Source organism: Glycine soja, chromosome 10 (assembly GCF_004193775.1).
Source record: "Glycine soja cultivar W05 chromosome 10, ASM419377v2, whole genome shotgun sequence".
NCBI lineage: Eukaryota > Viridiplantae > Streptophyta > Magnoliopsida > Fabales > Fabaceae > Glycine > Glycine soja.
In genome coordinates, this window is record NC_041011.1 from 44,908,685 (window position 1) to 44,931,840 (window position 23,156).

The 23,156-nt window shown below is 30.6% G+C and overlaps 2 protein-coding genes and 1 long non-coding RNA gene across 6 annotated transcripts; 2 read left to right on the plus strand and 1 right to left on the minus strand.

Moving 5' to 3' along the window:
* Nucleotides 1-324: 324 nt before the first annotated feature.
* LOC114370514 (trihelix transcription factor PTL-like) lies at nt 325-3,334 on the plus strand. The gene is made up of 2 exons (XM_028327875.1): nt 325-907; nt 1,891-3,334. The coding sequence occupies exons 1-2, from the start codon at nt 342-344 to the stop codon at nt 3,050-3,052; spliced, it is 1,728 nt and encodes a 575-aa protein (XP_028183676.1). The 5' UTR covers nt 325-341; the 3' UTR covers nt 3,053-3,334.
* Nucleotides 3,335-7,364: 4,030 nt separating this feature from the next.
* On the minus strand, nt 7,365-11,040 carry LOC114370566. 4 transcript variants are annotated; one of them, XR_003657869.1, is made up of 9 exons: nt 10,663-11,025; nt 10,535-10,579; nt 9,662-9,710; nt 8,697-8,849; nt 8,448-8,599; nt 8,166-8,225; nt 8,031-8,089; nt 7,804-7,893; nt 7,365-7,549 (listed from the first exon to the last, which is right to left on the minus strand). It is a non-coding gene; the product is annotated as an uncharacterized LOC114370566 (long non-coding RNA). The 4 variants fall into 4 exon arrangements; XR_003657867.1 differs by having other exon boundaries at nt 9,662-10,579; nt 10,663-11,037; XR_003657868.1 differs by having other exon boundaries at nt 8,697-9,710; nt 10,663-11,036.
* A 5,531-nt stretch (nt 11,041-16,571) lies between these two features.
* Nucleotides 16,572-18,524, plus strand: LOC114369565 (cytochrome P450 77A3-like). Its single transcript, XM_028326793.1, has one exon. It carries the CDS (start codon nt 16,598-16,600, stop codon nt 18,206-18,208), a length of 1,611 nt encoding a protein of 536 aa, XP_028182594.1. The 5' UTR covers nt 16,572-16,597; the 3' UTR covers nt 18,209-18,524.
* Nucleotides 18,525-23,156: the final 4,632 nt, after the last annotated feature.

Genomic DNA, 23,156 nt, shown 5'->3' on the forward strand with positions numbered 1-23,156 from the left:
CATTCTAATGTAGATAACTTAATGCAAATTCTTTTTCTCAGAAAATGAATCTTATCCTTATCATCAATTAGATCAATTTTTATTATTGGTTCAATATAATTTTTTTATTTAATAAAAAACTATCTAAAATTATTTTAATTCAAGAACAATTTTCGATAAAAAAAAATCAATTAGTTGATACAATTAAGACTAAACATGCAGATATTTAATGTTTAGTATTTCGACATAATTCAAGATGTACCCTCAGTTGAAGTTTTCACATTTGTTAAATTCGGGGAAGATGAATTTGAGGGTTAAAAGGTAAATAAAACAAAATAAAATAAAAAAATCTCACTTCTTCTATGACAGAACCAAGTGAGACCCTTTTCTCATCTCATCCTGTGTCTTCTGTACACTTTCTTTTCCTTTTTCTCTCTCACTACTGTCTTTGGGGTGAAGATATGGGTGACCCTTATGGGCTACCGGAGGATCTCCGGCGGCTTATACCAGCCAGAAGTACCCATTTGAACCCTTCAAACACACACCTACTTGAGCCACTTTGTCTTCACCATGGTCTCAGTAGTGCTGTTTCTTCTGCTACTACTCCACACACTAGTTTTGACCCCAACATGGTTGGGGACGTTTTCTTCCCTCGTGGTTTCACTCACCACTTTGCTCATCATCATGATTATTCTTCTTCCTCTGGTGTAAACCCTGTTGTTACTGCTACTGCTGCTGCTACTACTACTGTCTCGGATCATGCATTCTGCAGCATGGAGAGTGCAGAGAAAGGGTGGTTTGGGTTTGACTCCGGGAACAACAGGTGGCCTAGACAGGAGACCCTTTCGCTTCTAGAGATCAGATCTCGTCTTGATTCCAAGTTCAGAGAGAACAATCAGAAAGCACCCTTGTGGAATGAGATTTCTAGGTATATATGATATATTTACATGTATATATATATATATATGTATGTACACTCACATATACTTATATACTTAAAAGAAAATGAAAAAAGAAAGAAAAAAAAAAAAGCGAACCACTGTACATGTTTTTGCTTTTTGTTTTTGTCTTGAGACTCAGAAAGAGTAGGGGAAATGTATAGTGGTGGTGACTAGTGAGGAGTGAAGAAATAGATGGCTTCCTGGCCTGTCTTTTCTTTCTGTCTTGCTGGTTTAGCAAAATTTATTTTTGGGGGTGGTGGGGGGGCTAATATCCTCTTTGCGTTTGAAAATGACAGGCCATTACTTACAGATAACTGAGAGATCCATGTGGCTTTTGTTATCCATTTCTAGTTTTGTCCAAGATATCCCACTGACTGAATGTGTGTGTATACATGCACTTGTTTTTCTGTGAGGAAATAATTATGGGTGCAAGGATATTTTTTCAGCACCCTGAAAGCCTGTCCTTGTTTTTAGTACTACTATTAAACCTACCTAGCTATTTTGCTCAGCTAGCTAGGGCTATACGTTGGAGTTTATTTTGTTGATTCAAACTCGGATAATTGTATTCATGATGTTTCTGACATCTTTAATGAAGAGAGAATGTTTCCATTATTTTATTTTAATCCTTCACCACAGCATGTTTAATATACAAATATTCTTAAGGAAGAGAGAATGATAAATATAAGAATGCTTAATGGAGAGATCTTACATTGGTTTATAACTATACTAATGTTAAGTCCATGCATGCATGACTAAAAAATAAAATTTTATGTGGTGTTATGATTTATAAATTAATTAGTACGGTTTTTTAACCAGATAATATTGTCTGTGCTATTTCTCTCACCCCTAATTTTTTATCTAAGAGAAATAGGTGGGAAAAATAAAAGAGGAAATATGATTTGTGATTAATGTGCTAATTAATCTCTCCCTCCTTCATATTAATAGCTGTGTGATCCACGTGTTTAATTAGGATAATGGCTGAGGAATTTGGGTACCAAAGAAGTGGAAAGAAATGCAAAGAGAAGTTTGAGAATTTGTACAAGTATTACAAGAAGACAAAGGAAGGTAAAGCTAGTAGACAAGATGGGAAGCACTACAGGTTCTTCAGGCAGCTTGAAGCAATATGTGGAGATCAAGCAAATAACGCTCATCATGCTCATGCCTCAACTTCTGATAAAACCCATCGTGCTGGTGGAAACACTGTTACTACTAATCAAAATCAAACCTGCACAATTAACCAAGACTACAATAATGGTAATAATTCTAACAATAACCCCAAATGCTCAGAGTGTTTGAGTATCTCAAATTCATCTGAATTCGAGACATCCTCATCAGAGAACAATGATGAGGATCTCTCAGCCATTGCATTCATGATGAAGCAGCAGTCAAGGGATGAGAAGCAGAAAGGGTTGGATGATCATATTCATAGGCAAAATGATCAATATAGGAGGGTGAGAAAAAGCTGGAGAGCAAAAGTGGAGGAGATAGTGGATTCCCACATGAGGAAGATCATAGAGACTCAAGATGCATGGATGGAGAGAATGCTGAGTGTTGTTGAGCAAAGAGAGCAAGAGATGGCATCTAGGGAGGAAGAAAGGAAGAGAAAAGAGTCAATGTGGCTTGACAAACAGGTTCATGAACTTTGGGCTAAAGAGAAAGCATGGGTTGAAGCAAGAGATGCTGCATTGATAGAGGTTGTGAGGAAACACATTGGGATAGGGATAGGACTTGAAGCATTGCCATTGGTTGAAGAAGAACCACCAAATAAGAACAAGAGCCAAGGAAATTACAATATTGATGCCAATGAGTTTCCCTCTGAGGGTGTGGATCATAATAGAAGTAGTAGCAGTAGGTGGACAGAAATGGAGATTTCAAATTTGATACAACTAAGGACTAGTTTTGAGCAAAGATTCAGAGAAAATAATAATGGGTACTTATTGGAGAATGGGCTTTGGGATGAAATAGCAGCAAAACTGGCTTGTTTGGGGTTTGATAGGAGTGCAAGAGAGTGCAAGCAAATATGGGATGAGATTAGCATCTCTCTGAGAAGGACAGTGGATGAGTGTGATGATGGTGCAAAAAGAAGGCCTTGGTATTTGGGACTTAAGCTGACGGATGATGATGATCTTTGACACATTCTTGTTCTAACCGAAGGCATATCGATCAGAGAGGTTAAGTATATATGACACTTTGCTTTTGATGAGTTCTGAGCGTGGAAAGGAAACTTGTGGGAGAAACAATGCTAGGGCCCGAAAGGGTTATTGATTAGGACGTAGCAAGTTTAAGTTTGGATCATTCGCAAATCACAAGGTATTCTAGGCAATGTTATGTTTTTTTATTTATTAATTAGGCCATGTTATCTTAAACTATATATTTAATTAATATAACGTATGAGGACTTATGCTTGAGTGTAAGCATTGGCTTAATTTGTTTATTATTAATTTTATTCATGCATGCATCAAATGCTAGAGTTAAGTTATTAACTATGATTTACGAACTTTTTGCTTATTCTGATGTTTTTGTTTATTATCTATATGTATATTTGCATGTGTATATGCATTGTCAAAAAAATGTCTCTGTGTATGCATCTGTGTAACTTGTAACACATGCACTTAATAAACGTATCTTGTGTATTCATGTGATAGGGTTTAAATTGCAGTTTCAAGTTGTTGTCAAAAGGTACATCGTTCGTATATCTGGACAAGGATTTTAGACTTGTACAAAAAAATTAAAGAAGAAAAGCAAGTTGAAGATAACAGAAAAGAAGAAGCTAGCTAGAAATAAAAAAAATGGTTAATGAAAAATCATTTGCATTAGGATTATCAATATATCATTTCATAAATGGTTATGGTTTTGTGTTTCATTATTTTCATGTTTTAAAGCTTTTCATCGCGCCTGCTCTTCCTGTGCCATTTTCTCCGCCAGGTAACTGAACATTTGAATATCATGCTAGGAAATAAATTATGAAATAAACACGGGAAATTAATTATAAAAATTGCAACGTCACAATTTATATGGAAACGTCAAACGTACCTTTGAATAGATATTTTTTTTTACACACTCAAGCAAGGAATTGGGTATTTCGATTTGGATTTTATCACTATTTTCTGTACGCATTTATTTATGTTTGCCATTATACTTGTTCATGTGATATAGAATAAATAAACTATAAAGGATGTGTAAATTAGGAAGTCTAGAATATCTATTCAAAGGTATATAATTATACTTGTTCAATAACATGACCAATTTTTTTGAGACTGCCAGCAAGTACCGAGAGTTGTTTTAGAATCAGCGGTATGATCATCGATCTTTATGTATATAATTAATTGGTGTATATATCACTGTGCATGGCATTTCCATGTGAGTTACATATATGAAGGATTGAGAAACCAGCGCAACACTTACCAATTTTATAAGATAGTCTCTTGATTATACAGAGAGAGGTTTACTTTATTTTTTCAAAAAGAAATAAATAATATATGTTTTGTTGAAGCAAATGAATGTGAGAAATAAAAAGAAGAAAAAAGCGCGTTAGTGCATAACGCTATGCTTATTGTCTTACGTACACTGAAGATGAACTTAATTCTCACAGCATATACGATTAAAGGCTAAAACACTTTTTGCAATTTACTTGCTATATAGCCTTCTGAGTTTTGATATCACTAAAAATGTTAAATGACGTCACTACGAGTGCCTACAGGCTACAGCTATGCCTATACAAAGAGAACTTATCCATCTACCTTACAAACCAAAACCTGCTTAATTAGCTAATAGGGGGAAAAATTAGCTGAACCAAAGAACTGAAGAACAAAACTTATCTGCCTATACAAATTACTAAGCTGGTGCATATATTCCGTCTAACACTAATATATTCTTTGGATCAAAATAAGGAAGGAGGTTTTAATGAATTGGAGGAACACTTTGTTTTCCTCGGAGAGAAGAGAAAAACCATGCAAAGAAAAATAAATAAATTTGTCGTTATATACTTATAATAGTTAATGCAATTATCCAATGTAACAAAAAATAAAAATACAATTATTAAGTGAAGAATAATTAAGTCCAATTAGTGTAAAAAAAATTATATACCTTTCAAATTAATTACCCCAATTTGGGAAGAGTCAAAATAGAGTAATTAAGAGTAGAGGATTTTATTCAGCTTCTTTCCTCTTCAAAAATTTGATCTAAATAAAAAGATCATAACTTGTCGGCTCCCATCTCGTTTATTTCATTTCCTCCAAATTAAGTACTATGCATGTAAGCTCAAACTCAGAGGATAGGGTAGGCTTAAATAAATCTCCAAACATTCCAAGTTTGCTATATTTAATTAAAAGAAGGGGAAAACGAAAAGTTTGAGAAGTTTGCTATATTTTAAGTTTCCTCCAAATAGTTTTTCATCACAATATATCTACATAAAAACTAGTAGATGTGGTTAAGTTTATCAAACAACCGAGAAGGGAAAAGCGAAAAAGAAAGAAAAGAAGCGTGGGGAGGAACTACAGCTACTAGAGATAACCAGGCAGAAGTCATAAGCTAACTTTAGAAAGTTGAAGGGAATAAATAGTTAATGATCTAGAGGCAAATTAGGAATACTAATTTAAACCAATGTACTTTGCTAGTTGAAACTAAATTCTGTAGCACTTCGTGTTAACTTTTATTATTCTTTCTGCATTTTGCCATAAAGTAGGTCACACTTTAAAAAATTCTTTTATGGATCGAGAAAATAACTTAATTATGAATATGACTCTGCTTGCATGTGAATCCTAATTGGTTATCTTTCCCGTAAAACATAACATAATCAGTAATATTATATTTTAGTTCTATATATATCTTGTTTAGGCTTGTGGCAGGTCTTAAAAAATAACTTACTACAGATGAAAGGCTACTAATTAATTTAAAACTGTTCCTGTGTAACCACTTCCCCTCACCCCCAGACAAGAAAAGAAATAAGAAAAATATATATTTAGAAAGAATTAATAATTACAAACTTAATAGTTGATGAGAAGAGGGGCATACGCATATTATGTATTTGTACCAAAAACATTAAAAAAAAATAAGAGGGTGCTAGAATTATTAACTTGAGTTTTTTGTTTTTGTTTCAATAACTTGAGGTTAATTAGATACTTTTTCACTTTTGAAACTCTTTTGATATATAATTAATACGGTTAGTTGATCTTTTTTTTTTTTGGTTGCATTTTGATGTGACATATCATGTTGCAGTAATACATTTTTTAAATACATTTTTTTATTAATTAAAATTTATTTGAAACTTTAAATTATAAGTAAAACTCATCGATTAATAATTAAGATGATAGACACCAGATAATTATTTTATCCCTGCTACTCTTATCATTCTATTAAAACTAAGATATAAACATAAAATTGATATTCTTTATTGATAACTTCTTGCACAATACATATCCTATTAAATAGGATTTTACAAAGAATACCAACCATATATGTAACACAATCTAATATTTTAAGAAATATTAAATAAAACTGAATATTAATTAAAAAGATAAAATCAAAATTATTTACTCTTAAAAACATCATATTTGGGCCTAGAAAGAACCATCCTATCATAAAATTAGTCAAATTTTTTTGTGATTTCAAATAAATAAACTGAGTTGGAAATTAATAGTTGATAATTTGATAGGTCATTATTATAAAATTGTCTTTCAAAATTGATTTTTTTATGTTTTCCACAACGATTTTTAAATCATTTTAATATGTCAAATTTTACATTAGTTGTCATTTCACTATCTTACAATGTATTTTTTTTAATATTAAAAAAGGACGGATCTAAAGACAATTTTTTAAAAATCATCTTAAAAAATAACCTTTACAAGACACAGTAAATATCACATATTTTCATTTTTTTTCTACACGTCTTTTATGAGAAACATTTGATTGAGGCAATAAACACTAAGGGTGTAATCCCTTCTACTATATACAATCCTCATTCATATAAAGATTTTATAACATAAATTTACCCTCCGGTTAGCTTACTATACCCTAATTTAGCAAAGTTTCGTTGTTTATTCAATATTTACTTAACTAATTTATACAAATTCCACTGAAGTGATTTCATAATGGTAAGAACCAATATTCCAAGCTAATAAGAATCAATATTCGTGGATTGTTAGCTATTGTCATGGTAACTATGGCCCTATTACTTGGGGGAAAAGGTCATAATAAAATAAAAACCTGAAATTAACGAAACTAATATAATGTCGAACCCTCCAAATTAGATAATATACAAATATCGATAAAAAAAATAAAAAGCTAATTACTTCACATCCTTGCCAGGCTAGCTAGCTACTAGCCAATATCGAGAATGCTTAAAGCAAATAATTGGAGTTTGATCAGATCACCTATACGCGTGAGTACGTACAAGGTACAACTAATAATCTAATCAAAACTTTAAATAAAAATTTGCATTTGATCTGGAAATAATTATTACCTTACTCCTTAACACATTATTGGTTTCAATAAGCAATGTTTCCAGCATTGAATTTGTAAAAGCCAAGGTTACACCAAAGAATAGGACGGTATCAGAATGTTCTAAGGAAGAAAAAACACACATCTACCCGGTGATGAAGATCAGAAAGCTGGTCAAGCATGAATTGAGTCTGAAAAAAATTGTAAAATATATGTTAAAATCTATCTAAGAAATTAAAAGAGAAAACAGAAAAGAGATGTAAAAGCATTTGTAAAGAGATATTAACACTAATTAATCCGAGCCGGCTAGTCAAGAAATTTAACAAGTGTATATACTTTAGAAATAATTAAACATCCCCAAAACCTCCTTTTTCTTTTGCACTAAAACTGATATTTGAGAAGTGCAAACTAAAATAGACTGCTGATTATTGAAATTGAAGCTTACCTTTGTTGACCTAATATTCCTCAGTGCTGCCTCCAGTTGATTCTCAAGTTGCTCTAGGTCATTTGGGCAAGATCTTCCCCGGATAGGTTCCTACATATTATTTAGAATCTTAATGTGTTTTTTTACAATAGAATCTTAATGTTCAATATATACATATAGTATATATAAAGACAGAATATATAGAATATCAACTTTAAGTCTGAAAACATAGCAGGTAAGTTAATTACCTCTGAGAACGTTGCAAAACTTCTACCCTTGCTTTTAATCTGGAACATTCCTGATAGTTCTGTCAACAGTGGCATATTTGTATAAGAAAATTATTTCTTGTAATTAATAGCTGATATAAGAGAAGACTTAATTACCTGAGTGTCGTTAATTGGACAGGTGGTCTCCACTGCACTGCAGTTGTACTTCTGGTACTTCTATACAAAAGTTATCACTTACCAACAATTTTTCCGAACTAGGTGTGAAATAATTATGTAAATAAAATGATGCAAGAGAAATATATATTTCTTGCAAGTTACTGTCACATTGATATTCATATTTAAATGAACAAGCTAGGTCATTGTGCATACCTTCCTAAGTATAGGTGCTCTCACATTGATATTCATATTTAAATGAACAAGCTAGGTCATTGTGCATACCTTCCTAAGTATAGGTGCTCTTGTAATAACAGGGAACTAGCAAAAGCCACGAGCACAGGGCAAAGGGGGTAGAAAATAGATGCAAGCAATGGACCTCTGTTCGGTACACACCATGAAGTGGCAATGTTCACTAATCCAGTAGCCACAATTCCCTGCCACAAAAGTTTAGTCTCATGATAAATCATCCATTAATTATTGGTATAACATTAGTTCACCATCCAACACTAATTATGAAATTAATTAACATACCGTATAAAGTGCTATTAGAAGCCTGATACCTGAACCCAACTTCCATTGACTCAAATCTGTCTCAAAACAGAAGGCATAGACTATGGCTTGTATTGCTGCTATTAAGGTCATCAACGCTGTACTTGAGTTATGGCTTGGATATTACTTACTTACCTTAGCCAATTGCATACATATATATAGGGTTAATTTCAAAAGGTATCCCAAGTCAAACCATGGCATATACAAGATAAGTTTTTATTGAACATCATGTGAGAGCGAGAACGCATTTTGACACATTCTAATAAAATATTTTTTCTTTTTACTTCCTTAATTAGTGTCCTTATGACACAAATCATATTGTTTAGCATTTTCCTATAAGATAGGGACAAGGATTCAGGAAAATCATGGAAACAATAAACAAGGGAATAGCAGAGAAATATTGAAGGCAAAATGCTTGGTGGCCATTGGAAACAAATTTCATTCATCAAGAGTTGCTTGTTTGTCAACCCCAAACCTTCTAGCCACTATCTTTTTAGCAAATATTATACAAAGGCCTCTAAAACTAAAATCAATCCCATCAAACATTGGATGCATCAGAAGACAAAGATCCATCTATTGTTTTCAGAGAGAAGAGTACTAACAGTTAAAACATATTACAGAGGATGGCTGGAGGCACCCAATATTAGAGCCTATTTGGTTTGAGAGAACATTTTTTGTGACTATTTAATGTTAAAATATAATTATAAAATTGTCACCTACCTGAAAATAAAATATCACAAGCAAACTTAGCGATGCCATTTCGCATATATGAAAATTTTCTTTTGACCCTCAACAGATATAACCTTTGTATAGCAGTTGGGCTGCCAAAAACTCTAGTTCAAATCAGGAAGAACGTGAAATGAAGAATAGAAGTGACACATGCATATGCCCAAAATACTTCCTTAAATGTGTGGATAAAAAAAATGCATTTAAAAGTACACAAGTACCTCACAAGAGTGGTAATCTTGCAATCCTACCTCTCTTAGTAGCATCAACCTACATATACTCAAACAAGGAAAGCAAATGTAGCATTTCAATAGTTGTCATTGGATTCGAATTTATCAATATACACTTTATCTAGAGAATATTAATTAGCAGACATGCAAAAATAAATGTAATCTAACACTTCATTTGGATAAGATTTTTGTTTATTAGGTCTTATTTAAGCTTATGTAGTGGTCTAACCAGTCATAAAACAGTTATCATGTGTCTGGAACTCTAGATTGCCTTACAAAAAGAGTCTGTGCGAGCCAAATAAGAAAACCACAACTATCTATTTTAGTTCTCAAAGTCAAGTGGCGATGATGTCTTGATGAATCACCCAATGATCATATTAAGAAAACCACAACTATCTATTTAGTTAACCATCCACTAGCCCCTTCGTAGAAATGTTGGCTTTACCATAAACTTCATTACATTTCAAATAGCAATGACTCTATAATTACCTTAGAGAAGCAAGATAAGTGAAACTTCCAAAATCTAAAATTTAAATACTACAACAATATATACTAACCACATAACCATCATCAAGTCTAAAAAGGTAACTGCTTCCAATTCCCATCTTCTCATACTTACGTTCACGTATATCAGTGAGAAACAATAATATCAGTTAATTGATCCAATAAAAAAAACTATATTCAAAATACAATATTGACCATGGCATGGTAGTCAAATCAAGAATTGAAACGCAAATAAGAAGACCAATTAAGATTCACGATCAACTATTAATACAAATTTGTTTTTAAATAATAGTGCTCCAAAAATTAAAAATAAATTATTTCCTAATTTTCAAAGCAAAATAATTATTAGGTTTCTCCAACCAAAATAATCTTGCTCCTTTGAAAACGCAAATGCTTCTTTCGTGCCTGAAAAATGAAAATAAATAGTTGAAATCTGATGCATCCATATGCTCTAAGTAAAAAATACCAAAAACACTTTCTTTAATCACCTTCAAAAGATCTGCACCCTCTGCAGCAGCAAGAAGGTTACGCAATTTCACCCTATTTGTTCTTGTAGAAAGACCTTACCATTTGACAACTGAGATACAATACAATAAATATAACATCAAAGGTTAAAATTGAGTGCCCAAAGCCGAAGTCGAAATAGGGTTAGGCCCAATAGGGTTGTGAACCGGGTCATTTATTTTCTCTGAACCGGGTCTTCTCCAGGTCTGGTTGTTGCAAGTCGCAGCACGAGAGTAAGGGGTTCGTGCGTAGAGAATCAAATTTCTAGAGTATATGTGTAAAGTTAAAGACGGTCTTGATAAAACCCTACTTGTTAGCATAAAATCAAAAATGACTTTGCAAAAACTGTCAATCAAAGAAGGTTTTATAAGAATCATAGTTAAAACCTTTTATCAAAAACGAATTTTGAAAAACTTAATTTAAAAAATGTCATTACTTTTATTTTTTTTTTATCGGTTTTTCGAAAACTACCACAAACATGATTTTTTAGTAGTGGGTCATCGTTCCAATCAGAGGATATGGTTGCCAACTTTATTTTGTTCTATCCATCGAACATTGTACTCCTGATTACATATGAGAGTTCTTCTATAAATTAGGAAGAACATGCATGTGTGTCGGTGATAAATCTTGGGCGTGTAACTAGGAAACAACTTTCTATAACATTTAAATATTCACACAGACGGGATCTCGCGTCCTAGATGCAAAAACTGTCACATATGTCTTTACAACAATGGGTAAAATCATGGATCCATCATGTCGTAAAATGCTCAATCACCCAAAGCCCACACTTAAGAGAGATAGAGATCTACTATTGCTTCAAGAAATTTGATACTACTACATGATTAATTTATTGATTGATTCATGTTTAAAAATAAAATAAAGGGGTATGTATGACTTATACCAGATTAAGCAAGCGGAGGAATAGCCATTTTTTTTTCCTAGGTATTTTTCTTAGGAAATAGTTCTGTTTCCACTGAGATTCAAACTTTAGTTACCAGATTAGGAGAGTATTTTTTTTCTTCTCAATAGATCCAACCCAATAGTAGCAGAGGAATACCGTATAGCAGTACAGACACACATAAAATGATAATGATTTTCAAATCCCCGTGAAACAAATCACTGCAACAAAATTTAGCTTACTTTTCCTATGTGATTATTCTAAAAGAAAAGAAAAAAAAGGCGGCTGGAGCATACTATACTACTCCTATGTAAGACCTCCAGCATTAACATAAAATCCAAAGCCTTATAAATTATAAATTTTAAGTTTAATTATTTATTTAGTTTCTATAATTTTTAAATTAATTTTTTAATTTTTATAATTAATAAGTGAATTTTTAAATTTTGAAGTTTATATTTTAATTTTTAAAAGATCAGTGTTGTTAAAAATTTTTAACTAACAGTTAATTTTTTTAATGGTAATAATATTTTAAGAATTAAAATATAAATTTTAGGAAATAAAAAATTTATTCATTAAATTTTAGTAACTAAAAAATTTATTTATTTATTAGTTAGTCCGTAATAATTGAGCTACAAGATTATTAAATACTTTCCCCACACGTAATATATTATGTGTTCCAGTCCAAGTGAAGGGGTCACACGGACAGGTCTCTTCAATTGAGCGTGATTATTGGCGGCTTTCACCGAATAGGTATGCATTGTTAGATTATATGTTGACAGGGTTTATTATTATTTTTGAAAAAATGATTTTATTTTATTTTGACAAAATAGATTGCGCCTTGTGCTGTCCCGAAAAAAGGAGGCTGAGCTATTTGACCTAGCCCAATAGGCTAGACGGGTCAAGTTAGGCCCATGAAATCTCTAGTTTGCACTGGCTTTGGAATTATCGATTCTTTGCTGATTTTCACTAGTTTTGAGATGAGCTACTACTATTTTAGAATTAACAAACCAGCTACTAAATTTTTGGTCCAACTGGCCATTCTGTTTTAATAGTATGGAAATATTAAATATATTTCATTTAATTTTTTAAATTACCTAAAAAACAAGTATTCAATTCCGACGTTAAAAGAATTCGCTACAAAATGCATTTCAGTTTGTTTTATGCTATTGATAATTTATTTTATTTCTCATGTTTTTATAAGTCTTACAATTTAAGAATTAAAGTAAAAATAGGACAGTATTTTTAAATTTAATGATTATAAATAACAATATTTTTTTATGTCCTTATACTTTTAAGAAATGTAAAGCGGTTTCTTATGTCTAGAAAATGATTTATGAGTGGTAATTTTGCTTCATAGAACAGCATTTAAAGAAGTCTCTCTTATAGTACTAAGTATGAAGTTTAAAAAAAGCAAAATGGAATTAGCTAGGGAAAGAGCAATGATATAGCGGTGACTTACATTACCATTTATTTTAGTTCCAAAGTTGTGTTGGGACCAAACTTGGTGACTTTAATTGAGTATGGAGGTGGACTGATATCAAAGCAATTAAGGAATAAAACCGTTTTAACAGATCAATTAAGACTCGCCGACAAATTTGGCATTTGGGAACTCACTTAACATGAAATAGGAGTACTTTGTGTATCAGCACAGAATTTATATGCTTTTAACTTTTGAGACAGGTAAGAATTGATTTTGAGTGTATTAAAAGGAAGAGATTTATGATCAGCATTTTAATTGTTCGGGCCTAGGGAGTTCTTTAAAAGGAAACAAAGGAATTTTCTTACAAATCCTTCAGCCTCTTACGTTCACAATTTGTTTTGTTAATACTATTTATTAATAGATAATAATTATCATTATCAAGTGTTAGGATTATTTATATTAGTACTGTCACTGTCTAACGAAAATTAAATTGTATGGTAGTATAGATTTTGAAAGTTTATTCAGAAAATATTATATATTTTAGGTTTTTTTTAAAATCAAAATGGCATTCTTTTGAGCATGTTTTCATTGGCCCGTTGTGAACTATATTTTTTGCCTGTGTTTTTTTAATTTTGACTAATTTTTTAAGTTAGTTTTGTTTGGGTTTACTATTTTTTTACTATTTTAATTTTTTCAGTTCTTTGATCGATTTTTTTCTAAGTCAATTATGGTTTATTAGAATTAGACACTTGACCGGTTCACTAGTTTTTTTTTATCTAACAACTAAATTGGTTTGGTCTGATTTTTGGATCACTTTTTAGAATCAAAGAACTAGATTATTGAATCAAAATTATATTGAATCAAAATCCCAATTCAATAGATTCAAATAAATAAGAACTTAATTAGCGAGTAAGATTTAAAATTAGATCTATTTAAATTGATTTTAGCAATTACCTTAACTTTACTATTTTTAACAAGTATTTTAACTTGTGTACAAAATATGTAACCAAAAAACTTGTGCGCAAAATATTTGATTATTCTTCACTGTGAATCGAATTTTATGACAAATCCGGTATCCGTAAAGAGTCCAAAGCCATTGATGTAACAAGGACTACTTTATGAATAGACTTTAGTCACTTGAAACTTTCAAATAAAATGAAATTTAAGAAAATTTGATAAAAGGTAAGACACGACGAATTTAAATGCATAAGAAACATAAAAGCACCATGAATGTAAATGAAAGCGTTAATTTAAAGTGAGAATCATAAATGTGCAAACAGAATGTAAAAACAATTCAAAATAAAAAATATTGGAATATTAAAGAATACAAAACTTTAAAATTCTTTGAACTGTAAAAGCAAATTTGCATGAATATAAATGACTTGAAATCTAAATGAATGCAAAATGATGCTAAAAATATAAAATTGAAAAGGAAATAAAAATAAATTAACTGTACAATGAAAAAAAATATAAAATCGAAAAAAGAAATGAAAAGAAGGAGAAGTACAAGAAATTAATTGTTTGAAAAAGTAAACTTCTGAAAGATAAATAAACAAATTAAAAAATAGAAAAATCGGCAAAAAAAAATGTAATTTTTTATATATATTATTTTTGTTATAATTAAATATTGACATTTATTAAACTTTGAATCAACAGTAATTTTGATGTGAGAAACGTGTAGGTGTTACAGAGTATTTTGTATAGCGTGTTTTAATAACGAAAATGGCTTACAAAGAATTCCATTTATATAATTTTAGATAAATGTTAATCAGTAGTATCCTCATGACACAAGTTAAAAAATCAAAGTAAAAATATTTTTATTAGAATTCAAAAAATTATATCGTTCATAATCATTTTATGTTTTCTTATAATTTTCACATTAAATATTTTTCTTTTTAATTTCTTAATTAATACCCTAAGACAGTGGTTAACTAGATTCATATTTTTATCTATCATAAAGTCAAATTTAATCACATATTGAGGTGTTTAGGATCAACTATTTAAGATGTTGAGGTTTGATTCGATACAATAGCCACTCGGTATTAGCTTGTAGCTATCTTCATTTACTTGCTACGTAGTAATTTTTTTTCACTAGACTTGGCTATTTATTTGGCTTTGGACATGAACTCAAATTGACCTTTCATGGAAATCCTTATTACTTGAACAAGTGACGTATATCAACTCCAAACTTTAAAAATATGATTTCGGGAAATCCAAATTTGGCCAGTCTCTATGGGATGCTTCCAACACTTGGAAAAAATCTAAATTGGCAAAAACTTTGAGTATCAAAATAGTAGTTAATTTACTCTTTCTGATCGATCAATACTAACATTTTTCAAAGCAAACAATCTTAACATTTACATGCTATGATTGACGAGATGTCGTGGACTTTTATCTTAAGAACCGTGTTTGAGCAAAATTTCTCGTTGACCATGGTCCCCGCAGAACAAGAGTGTGATCTTAAGGGAGTATAATTTTTATTTTTTTGGTGTAATGGTTGGAATGAAGCTTAAACCTAAAGTTTTCATGTGAACTATTCAGACCCCAAAGCCGACCCTACTAACTTAAAAGTGTTGAAGGTGACCATGTTACGTATAATGTGCCTAAAAGCAAAGAAGCTGTCGTTGACTCTTCATTTCTCAAATTTCATATTCAGTGCATGGAACGCAATTACTATAATGGTCAGTCAGTGATGATGCATTTAATGTTTTTTAACCTCTTAACTGTGAGCCGCACCATTTGTTTTCTTGTGGTTAGTCATAAATTTTCCCCCATCACCTCTCATTCAAATGCATGCCATCTTGTTGGCCAAGTTCTTCAACCAAAGTAGTTGAGTCCATTAAGTAGCAGTCAACATCAGAACCCTCTCTCAACCCCCCCTCAACACAATTGTAGCAGTAACCAAAAAGTGCTCACATCAATCCAATTAGGGTGTAGTTCACATATTGAATTTGATTTTTATTTTAACATAATACATTTTTTTTAGATATAACGAGAAATTTTAAGTATAATTAAGTTTTAATGTGACGATTAATTAATTTTATAGGCAATCAATCAAAATAACGAAAACTTATAGGAATATTTTATTTTTTTATTGAAAATTTAAAAAATATAATTATGATCATTGAAAAAAAAAGAGGATAAATGTTTTTTTTAAATGTAAAGTGTTGATAAATTAATTTTTAAAGAAAATGAAAAACTCAAATTTATTTACAAAAATATGTAAAAAGTATACCAAATTAATAATATGATTTTAAACGTTACAATTTAACGTCAAATTGATTCCAAAATAATAAAAAATATTATTAAATTAAGCTTTAAATATTATAACTTAATAAAAACAATTTCACAAATTTAAAAATAAAATCAATTTGTTATACTTAGTGCTCCCTAAAATTAATTTGTTATACTTTATTAAATATATATTTTTTAGCTTTTAAAAGTTGATTTATCACTGCACTACATTTTAGAGATAACTTATTAACTATCAAAAGAAAAAGTAGTGACACCACCACAACCACCTTCTTATATATGTTCTCTCTTGAATGCTTTAATTAACCCCACCTACAATTTCACGCTCCCTTCCATTTTTATAGCCTCTATGCATCATCCTCATCCACTTCACTTAATAAACCATCTCATTCCCTCTCTCCCTAAAATGGCCACTCTTCCCTCCTACGACCACCTCATCTTCACTGCCTTAGCTTTCTTCTTATCTGGCCTTATTTTCTTCCTCAAACACAAATCCAAATCCAAATCCAAAAAATTCAACCTCCCTCCAGGACCCCCTGGATGGCCTATTGTTGGAAACCTCTTCCAAGTTGCTCGTTCCGGGAAACCTTTCTTTGAATACGTGAACGATGTGAGACTCAAATATGGCTCAATCTTCACCCTCAAGATGGGGACAAGGACCATGATCATCCTCACCGACTCAAAACTGGTCCACGAGGCCATGATACAAAAGGGTGCAACCTACGCCACCAGGCCTCCAGAGAATCCCACCAGAACCATCTTCAGCGAAAACAAGTTCACCGTGAATGCTGCCACCTATGGCCCCGTGTGGAAGTCTCTCAGGAGGAACATGGTGCAGAACATGCTCAGCTCAACAAGACTTAAGGAGTTTCGCAGCGTTCGCGACAATGCGATGGACAAGCTCATCAACAGGCTCAAGGACGAAGCCGAGAATAATAATGGTGCGGTTTGGGTTCTCAAAGATGCTAGGTTTGCTGTTTTTTGCATACTTGTGGCTATGTGTTTTGGTCTTGAGATGGATGAGGAGACAGTTGAGAGAATCGATCAGGTTATGAAGAGTGTTCTCATCACCTTGGATCCGAGAATTGATGACTATCTTCCAATTCTAAGTCCGTTTTTCTCAAAGCAAAGAAAGAAAGCCTTGGAGGTTCGTAGAGAACAAGTTGAGTTCTTAGTTCCAATTATAGAACAAAGAAGAAGAGCAATCCAAAACCCGGGTTCAGATCACACCGCCACAACGTTTTCCTACCTAGACACACTTTTTGATCTCAAAGTTGAAGGGAAGAAATCAGCACCTTCTGATGCAGAATTGGTTTCACTGTGCTCAGAGTTTCTCAACGGTGGCACAGACACAACAGCAACAGCGGTTGAGTGGGGCATAGCACAGCTCATAGCAAACCCTCACGTTCAGAAAAAGCTCTATGAAGAAATAAAGAGGACGGTGGGAGAGAAGAAAGTGGATGAAAAGGATGTTGAGAAAATGCCATACCTACACGCTGTGGTGAAGGAGCTTCTTAGAAAGCACCCTCCAACACACTTTGTGCTAACACATGCTGTGACTGAACCCACCACTTTGGGTGGTTATGACATACCAATTGATGCAAGTGTTGAGGTGTACACACCAGCCATTGCTGGTGACCCGAAAAATTGGTCAAACCCTGAGAAGTTTGACCCCGAGAGGTTCATCTCTGGGGGTGAGGAAGCAGACATAACCGGGGTAACTGGGGTGAAGATGATGCCTTTTGGTGTTGGGAGAAGGATTTGCCCTGGCTTGGCTATGGCCACAGTGCATATTCACCTCATGATGGCTAGGATGGTGCAGGAGTTTGAGTGGGATGCTTACCCACCAGAGAAGAAGTTGGATTTCACTGGCAAGTGGGAGTTCACTGTGGTCATGAAAGAGTCTCTAAGAGCAACCATCAAACCAAGAGGAGGAGGAGGAGAAAAAGTGCACTTGTAAAATTTTGTTGCTCCTCCTCCTTTCTGGTTTTTAATTTCACAGATAACATAAATATTATTGTTGCTATTGTTATTATTATATATGGATACATCATCGTGGTTTGTGGTGGATTTGCATACAGAGTACTGCAAGTTTCATCACATCATTATATTGCCTTCTTAATTGGTCCGGTTTGTTGGAGAAATATTTGTTTTGATGACAAAAATGGATCTTTAATTTGTTGGACATTTTCTGTTATCTTGTTTATTTATGTGAACATATCCCTTTTTGAAGAAATCCATAGATATATATCTAGTGGTAGGCATAACTTTTTCTATTGGGAATGAATTAATTAGTTTTCTTCTTCTTGTTTTTTCTAATTTGCTGTTAAAGAAAAAAATGGCAAAGGAAGGCAAAGTATGCATATTTATATATTTGTCACATCATTTGTTTTATTTCGTGTCGGCTAGCCTGTAAAGTGATGTACAAAAAAATAAATATACTATAATACTGAGACAAAAATGGACTCCGATAGCAATCGTTGAAGATGACATCTAAACTCGCATGTTAAAGGTTTTGCAGTGAGATGTGATGTACGTAACTCTGTGCGAATATACATACACACGTAACACAAACAGTATTGCACATAATTAATGACCTGTCTTTGCAGTCATTATTTTTTTCCTTTTACATCACATTATTGATTTGAGTTTTGTAAAATTTATTTAACAAACAAAATTTACTGTACAAAAATAATACTCCTATATACAGGAAAAATATAACTTAAATAGCGTTCATGTACAAGGAGTGGTTGAAATTTTTCTTTATTAATTCAGAATCATTTATTTAAAATAAATAATTTTTTTTAGTATTTAAAATAAATGAATTTTACAAAAAATGTAACTTTTTTACTATTACAATTATATCCAGAACTTGTAAGTTCTGTAGTATATATCATTTTTGGTCCAAATTCACACGGATATACCTATCACATTGATTTTAAAATAAATGTTATATTTGGAAAAAAATGTTAAAATAAATGTTATATTTAATTTTTTGATGTAATGTTAATTATTTTTTTCCATTAATACTTTTAATAAATATTAATTTAATTTTTAAATATTATTTTTTATTTATTTAATAAAATTAATTTTATAAAATTATTCTTTTATTTTTTTATTTTTTTATCTTGTAAAATAATTTAAAATAACATTTATTTTAAGACCAAGGAAATATTAAAGATGACATTCACAATAAAGATTTTAAGTACGTAATTTTTATGAAGTCTAAAACATAGTTGACCTTATTGTATATAAAAAAAGAGAAAATTTTCATTTATACACGTGGACAAACATACCATACCATACCACTGCTGAATAATAAAACCTTTTACAAAATGGAATTAGAATGGTCCAGACCTGACTCCTCCGATAAAATAAAATAAAAAGGATTGGTAAGAAATTATGTTTAGATGAAAGAAATTTAATGAACTGTCTTAAAAATCAAAATTATAAAATTACTAGCAAAAATTAAAAATGATATAGTGATACTCAAATAATTATCACCGAAATTATAATTTTAAAATTTAAGTTAAGAGTAATAATCTGAACCAAACCGTTATTACTCTCAGGTTTATGGGGTGATGGAATCGATGTATATCCGTGCCCGCCCTATAAATCAGAATTCACTAAACATGTTAGAATCAGACAAACATGCCATGTATAACCTCATTCATTTCGAGCACATAAGTGATTAGCGTGATATAGGTGAAAAAGTTAAGGAAAAATACGTGTCATTGTTTTTTTTTTCTTTTTCGAATCATGTGTGTGTCATTGTTATGAAAGTCACGTGGAGAACCGAAGATATAATAAATTGTTATGATTCAAATGCAAGAATTGATTTTCTTTTTTTTTTTAAAAAGGAAATGCTAATTAGTGTCTTTGGAGAAATTGATAAAAATTAAAATAATAAATATTTTAATTAAAATATGTAAAATTATGTTGTTTATGATTTTTTTATGCTAGCTTTTTTTATGATTTCAATATTAAATAATTCTTTGTTTTAGTTTCTTAACTGATAACCTACGACACCATTAACAAAACAAAAATGTAAGAATTGATTGGAAATTAGTAAACATGTGAAATAAATAACCGTAAATGTAATAGTGGACAGTCGTCACTTTTTCTTATTGTAATGGAATGCTAAACAAATTTAATAAAATATCTTTATTAAACTAATAGATTGTTAAATTTTTAAACTATATCGTTAAAGATGGTATGAGAGTTTAATTTTGTTTTGTGTGGTGTAAATTTGATAGTATATTTAATATAACATAAAATTTTGTTATAAGTGTCTAGCCCAAGTGTAAAGTATCATTACTCTGTTTTGTTTGTATAAAATGACATACATATATCTTAATAACACTTTTTTTTTTCATTCTATCATTTTTTTGTCTCTAGTGTTATTTTTAGTGTGTAGGTATGCAATTCCTTGCTTGAAATAGTGAGTGATATATGAATGAATGTGTGAGGGAGTGAATTACATTTCGTGTAATTGAGTGAAGAAGAACACTGTGTTCCAATAGATGTGATTTTCTGATTGATTATGTGTATGAAATTATTTTTATTAAAAGGGATTTTAATGATATTTGTGTTTCAAGAAATTAATTTCATAACATGACTTTTGAGTATGAATATAAGCATAACTTATTTTCAAGAAGAAGAAAAAATAGATAAAATGGAAGGAGTGGTATGCTTTGTATTAGGCTATTCACAGGACGTTTGAGGACTTGTGGTCGAGGTAGCATTTAGTTGAAAAAGGTCAATAAAATGTGACTAGAAAAAAAACATAAATATTTAAGATTAGTCAAAATTTCAAATCAAAAGATGGTGTCATACAAATTTAATGCACACTCAATAGTTTGGAAGAAAGGAAAGAAAAAAAAAATACAGAGAGAATACAAATAATTATATATATATATATATATTATTTGGTTGAAAATAAAATATATTACAAAGAGAAAAAATATCTTCAAAAATGATTTTTTTTTCTCTTAAATTGAAATTTTAATTTTTTCTCTCTCCTTATTTTTCTTTCATCTGTATTTAACGGATGAATAGGGTGTTATTATAAGAAAATATTAACTAAGACCATTAATTAAGGAATTAACAAAAAATAATTTATATACAGTACATTTCACTATAATTTTTAATGTAGTTTCTAACACTAAAGTCACACTATTATTTTATCAATCATAATCATTAAAATATAGATTACTGATTTTTTATTTATTAGAACATCTTTAATGTGAGTTACTTAATTTTTAATTTTTTTATACAATTTTACTATTATAGCAAACAATTTTTTAAGAAATTTTTGCCTTCTTTAGAATTATTAGGACAATTAAAATTGAGTTAAACAACTATTGTAACTAGGAAAAATTATTAGGTGATTTGGGACCAACTGTCATTTATGATTTTAACCAATAATCATGTGACATATGAATAATTAAAGATATATTTATTAAATTAAAGATATATTTAACAATTATTTAATTTTTAATTGTATTATTTCTTAATTTAAGAGATACTAATCAATTTAAAATATTATTATCTACCTATTACATAATTATTGATTGAGATCATAAATGACCTGATGATTAATAATTTCATCTAATACTAGTATTGTGTTGAGTTCTTATACATAAAAAAACCAACTCTGCCATAACTGATGCATTAAAAATACTCTAATACAAGTTATACAACTAACGACAATTCTGTGGGCTGTGGAACTACTTTGTCCACAATGAAGTTTTCCATCCCTTTTGCTCTTCTTGTTGGTCGGAGCGATGGCATAGCAATTGTTAACCTATGGCTATGGAGCCATTTACCAGTCAATTAATGCTCAAAGAGTGAAGAAATTTTGGTTAAAACAATATATTTAAATCAAGCTTTTAAAAATAATAACATTACTAAGCTACTAGTAATTTTACTTTCAAGATTTTTTTCCACTCAACCTAAAAAGAAAGTTTCAACATTGATTAATAACTTATGCTGAAAATTTTGAATAATCAATGTTAAAAATTTACTTTCTAGTAATACTGTCATTATTTTTTGTTGTACCACCATTTGCTTTCCTATAAAAGGCCACCATCATGTAATATTTGTAAAGTGAAATCAATTTTAGTTTGTAAAATTCAAGTCTCTTCCTCTCTTATGTGTGAGTGAGTTTGTGTAGAATTTATTTGCTCTCGAATTTTATTTTTTCCATTTTATTTTTTGTTGCGTAAGTGAGTCTATATTTGTGATTTTAATTTTATGTCCAATTATCGAGAAGAAACTTGTTCATTGAGTATGTGGACCATACTCTCCTAACTTTGGCGGCGGCATTAACTCCTTTCTTTTTCTCAGAATAATGATTTTTGCAAATTGATTATCCAAAAGTTTCTTTAATCTTGTTAAATGATAGGGTGGTCTAGGGATTTCGTTCGTATTTAAGAGAAATGTGCAACCAAATATTAAAATTGAGCAATGCTATATATTCCTCTGTACAAATAAATTAAACTAATCACAGAAAATATGTTTAGCTGTTAGTATTTTTCAACGAGATATTTTTAATGATTTTTCTTTAATGAGAGGCTTTTTAAGATTTTTTCTTAATATCTTATTTTTTTCGACCTATCATTTTTAATATCTTTACTTTTATTTTAAATTTTAATATTTTTCAAATAGAAATAATTAAAATAACATTATATCATAATATAAGTTATTTATAATAAATCTAAGATATAATTTATGTCCAAAAAATACTTATTTTTTCAAATTTATTTCTAATATGATTTATATAATTAAAATTTATAATAAATTATTTTAAATATTTTTTACAATGTACATGCAGAAATATTATTTTTTATAAATCTTTTTAGCGTTAATGGTATCTTTAGTCTATTATTTTAAAATATTAGGTTTAG

Coding starts and splice junctions, on each gene's coding strand:
- LOC114370514 (XM_028327875.1), top strand. CDS start 342: ATGACAGAACCAAGTGAGACCCTTTTCTCATCTCATCCTGTGTCTTCT. Junction 908..1,890: donor TTGTGGAATGAGATTTCTAG/GTATATATGATA, acceptor GTGTTTAATTAG/GATAATGGCTGAGGAATTTG.
- LOC114369565 (XM_028326793.1), top strand. CDS start 16,598: ATGCATCATCCTCATCCACTTCACTTAATAAACCATCTCATTCCCTCT.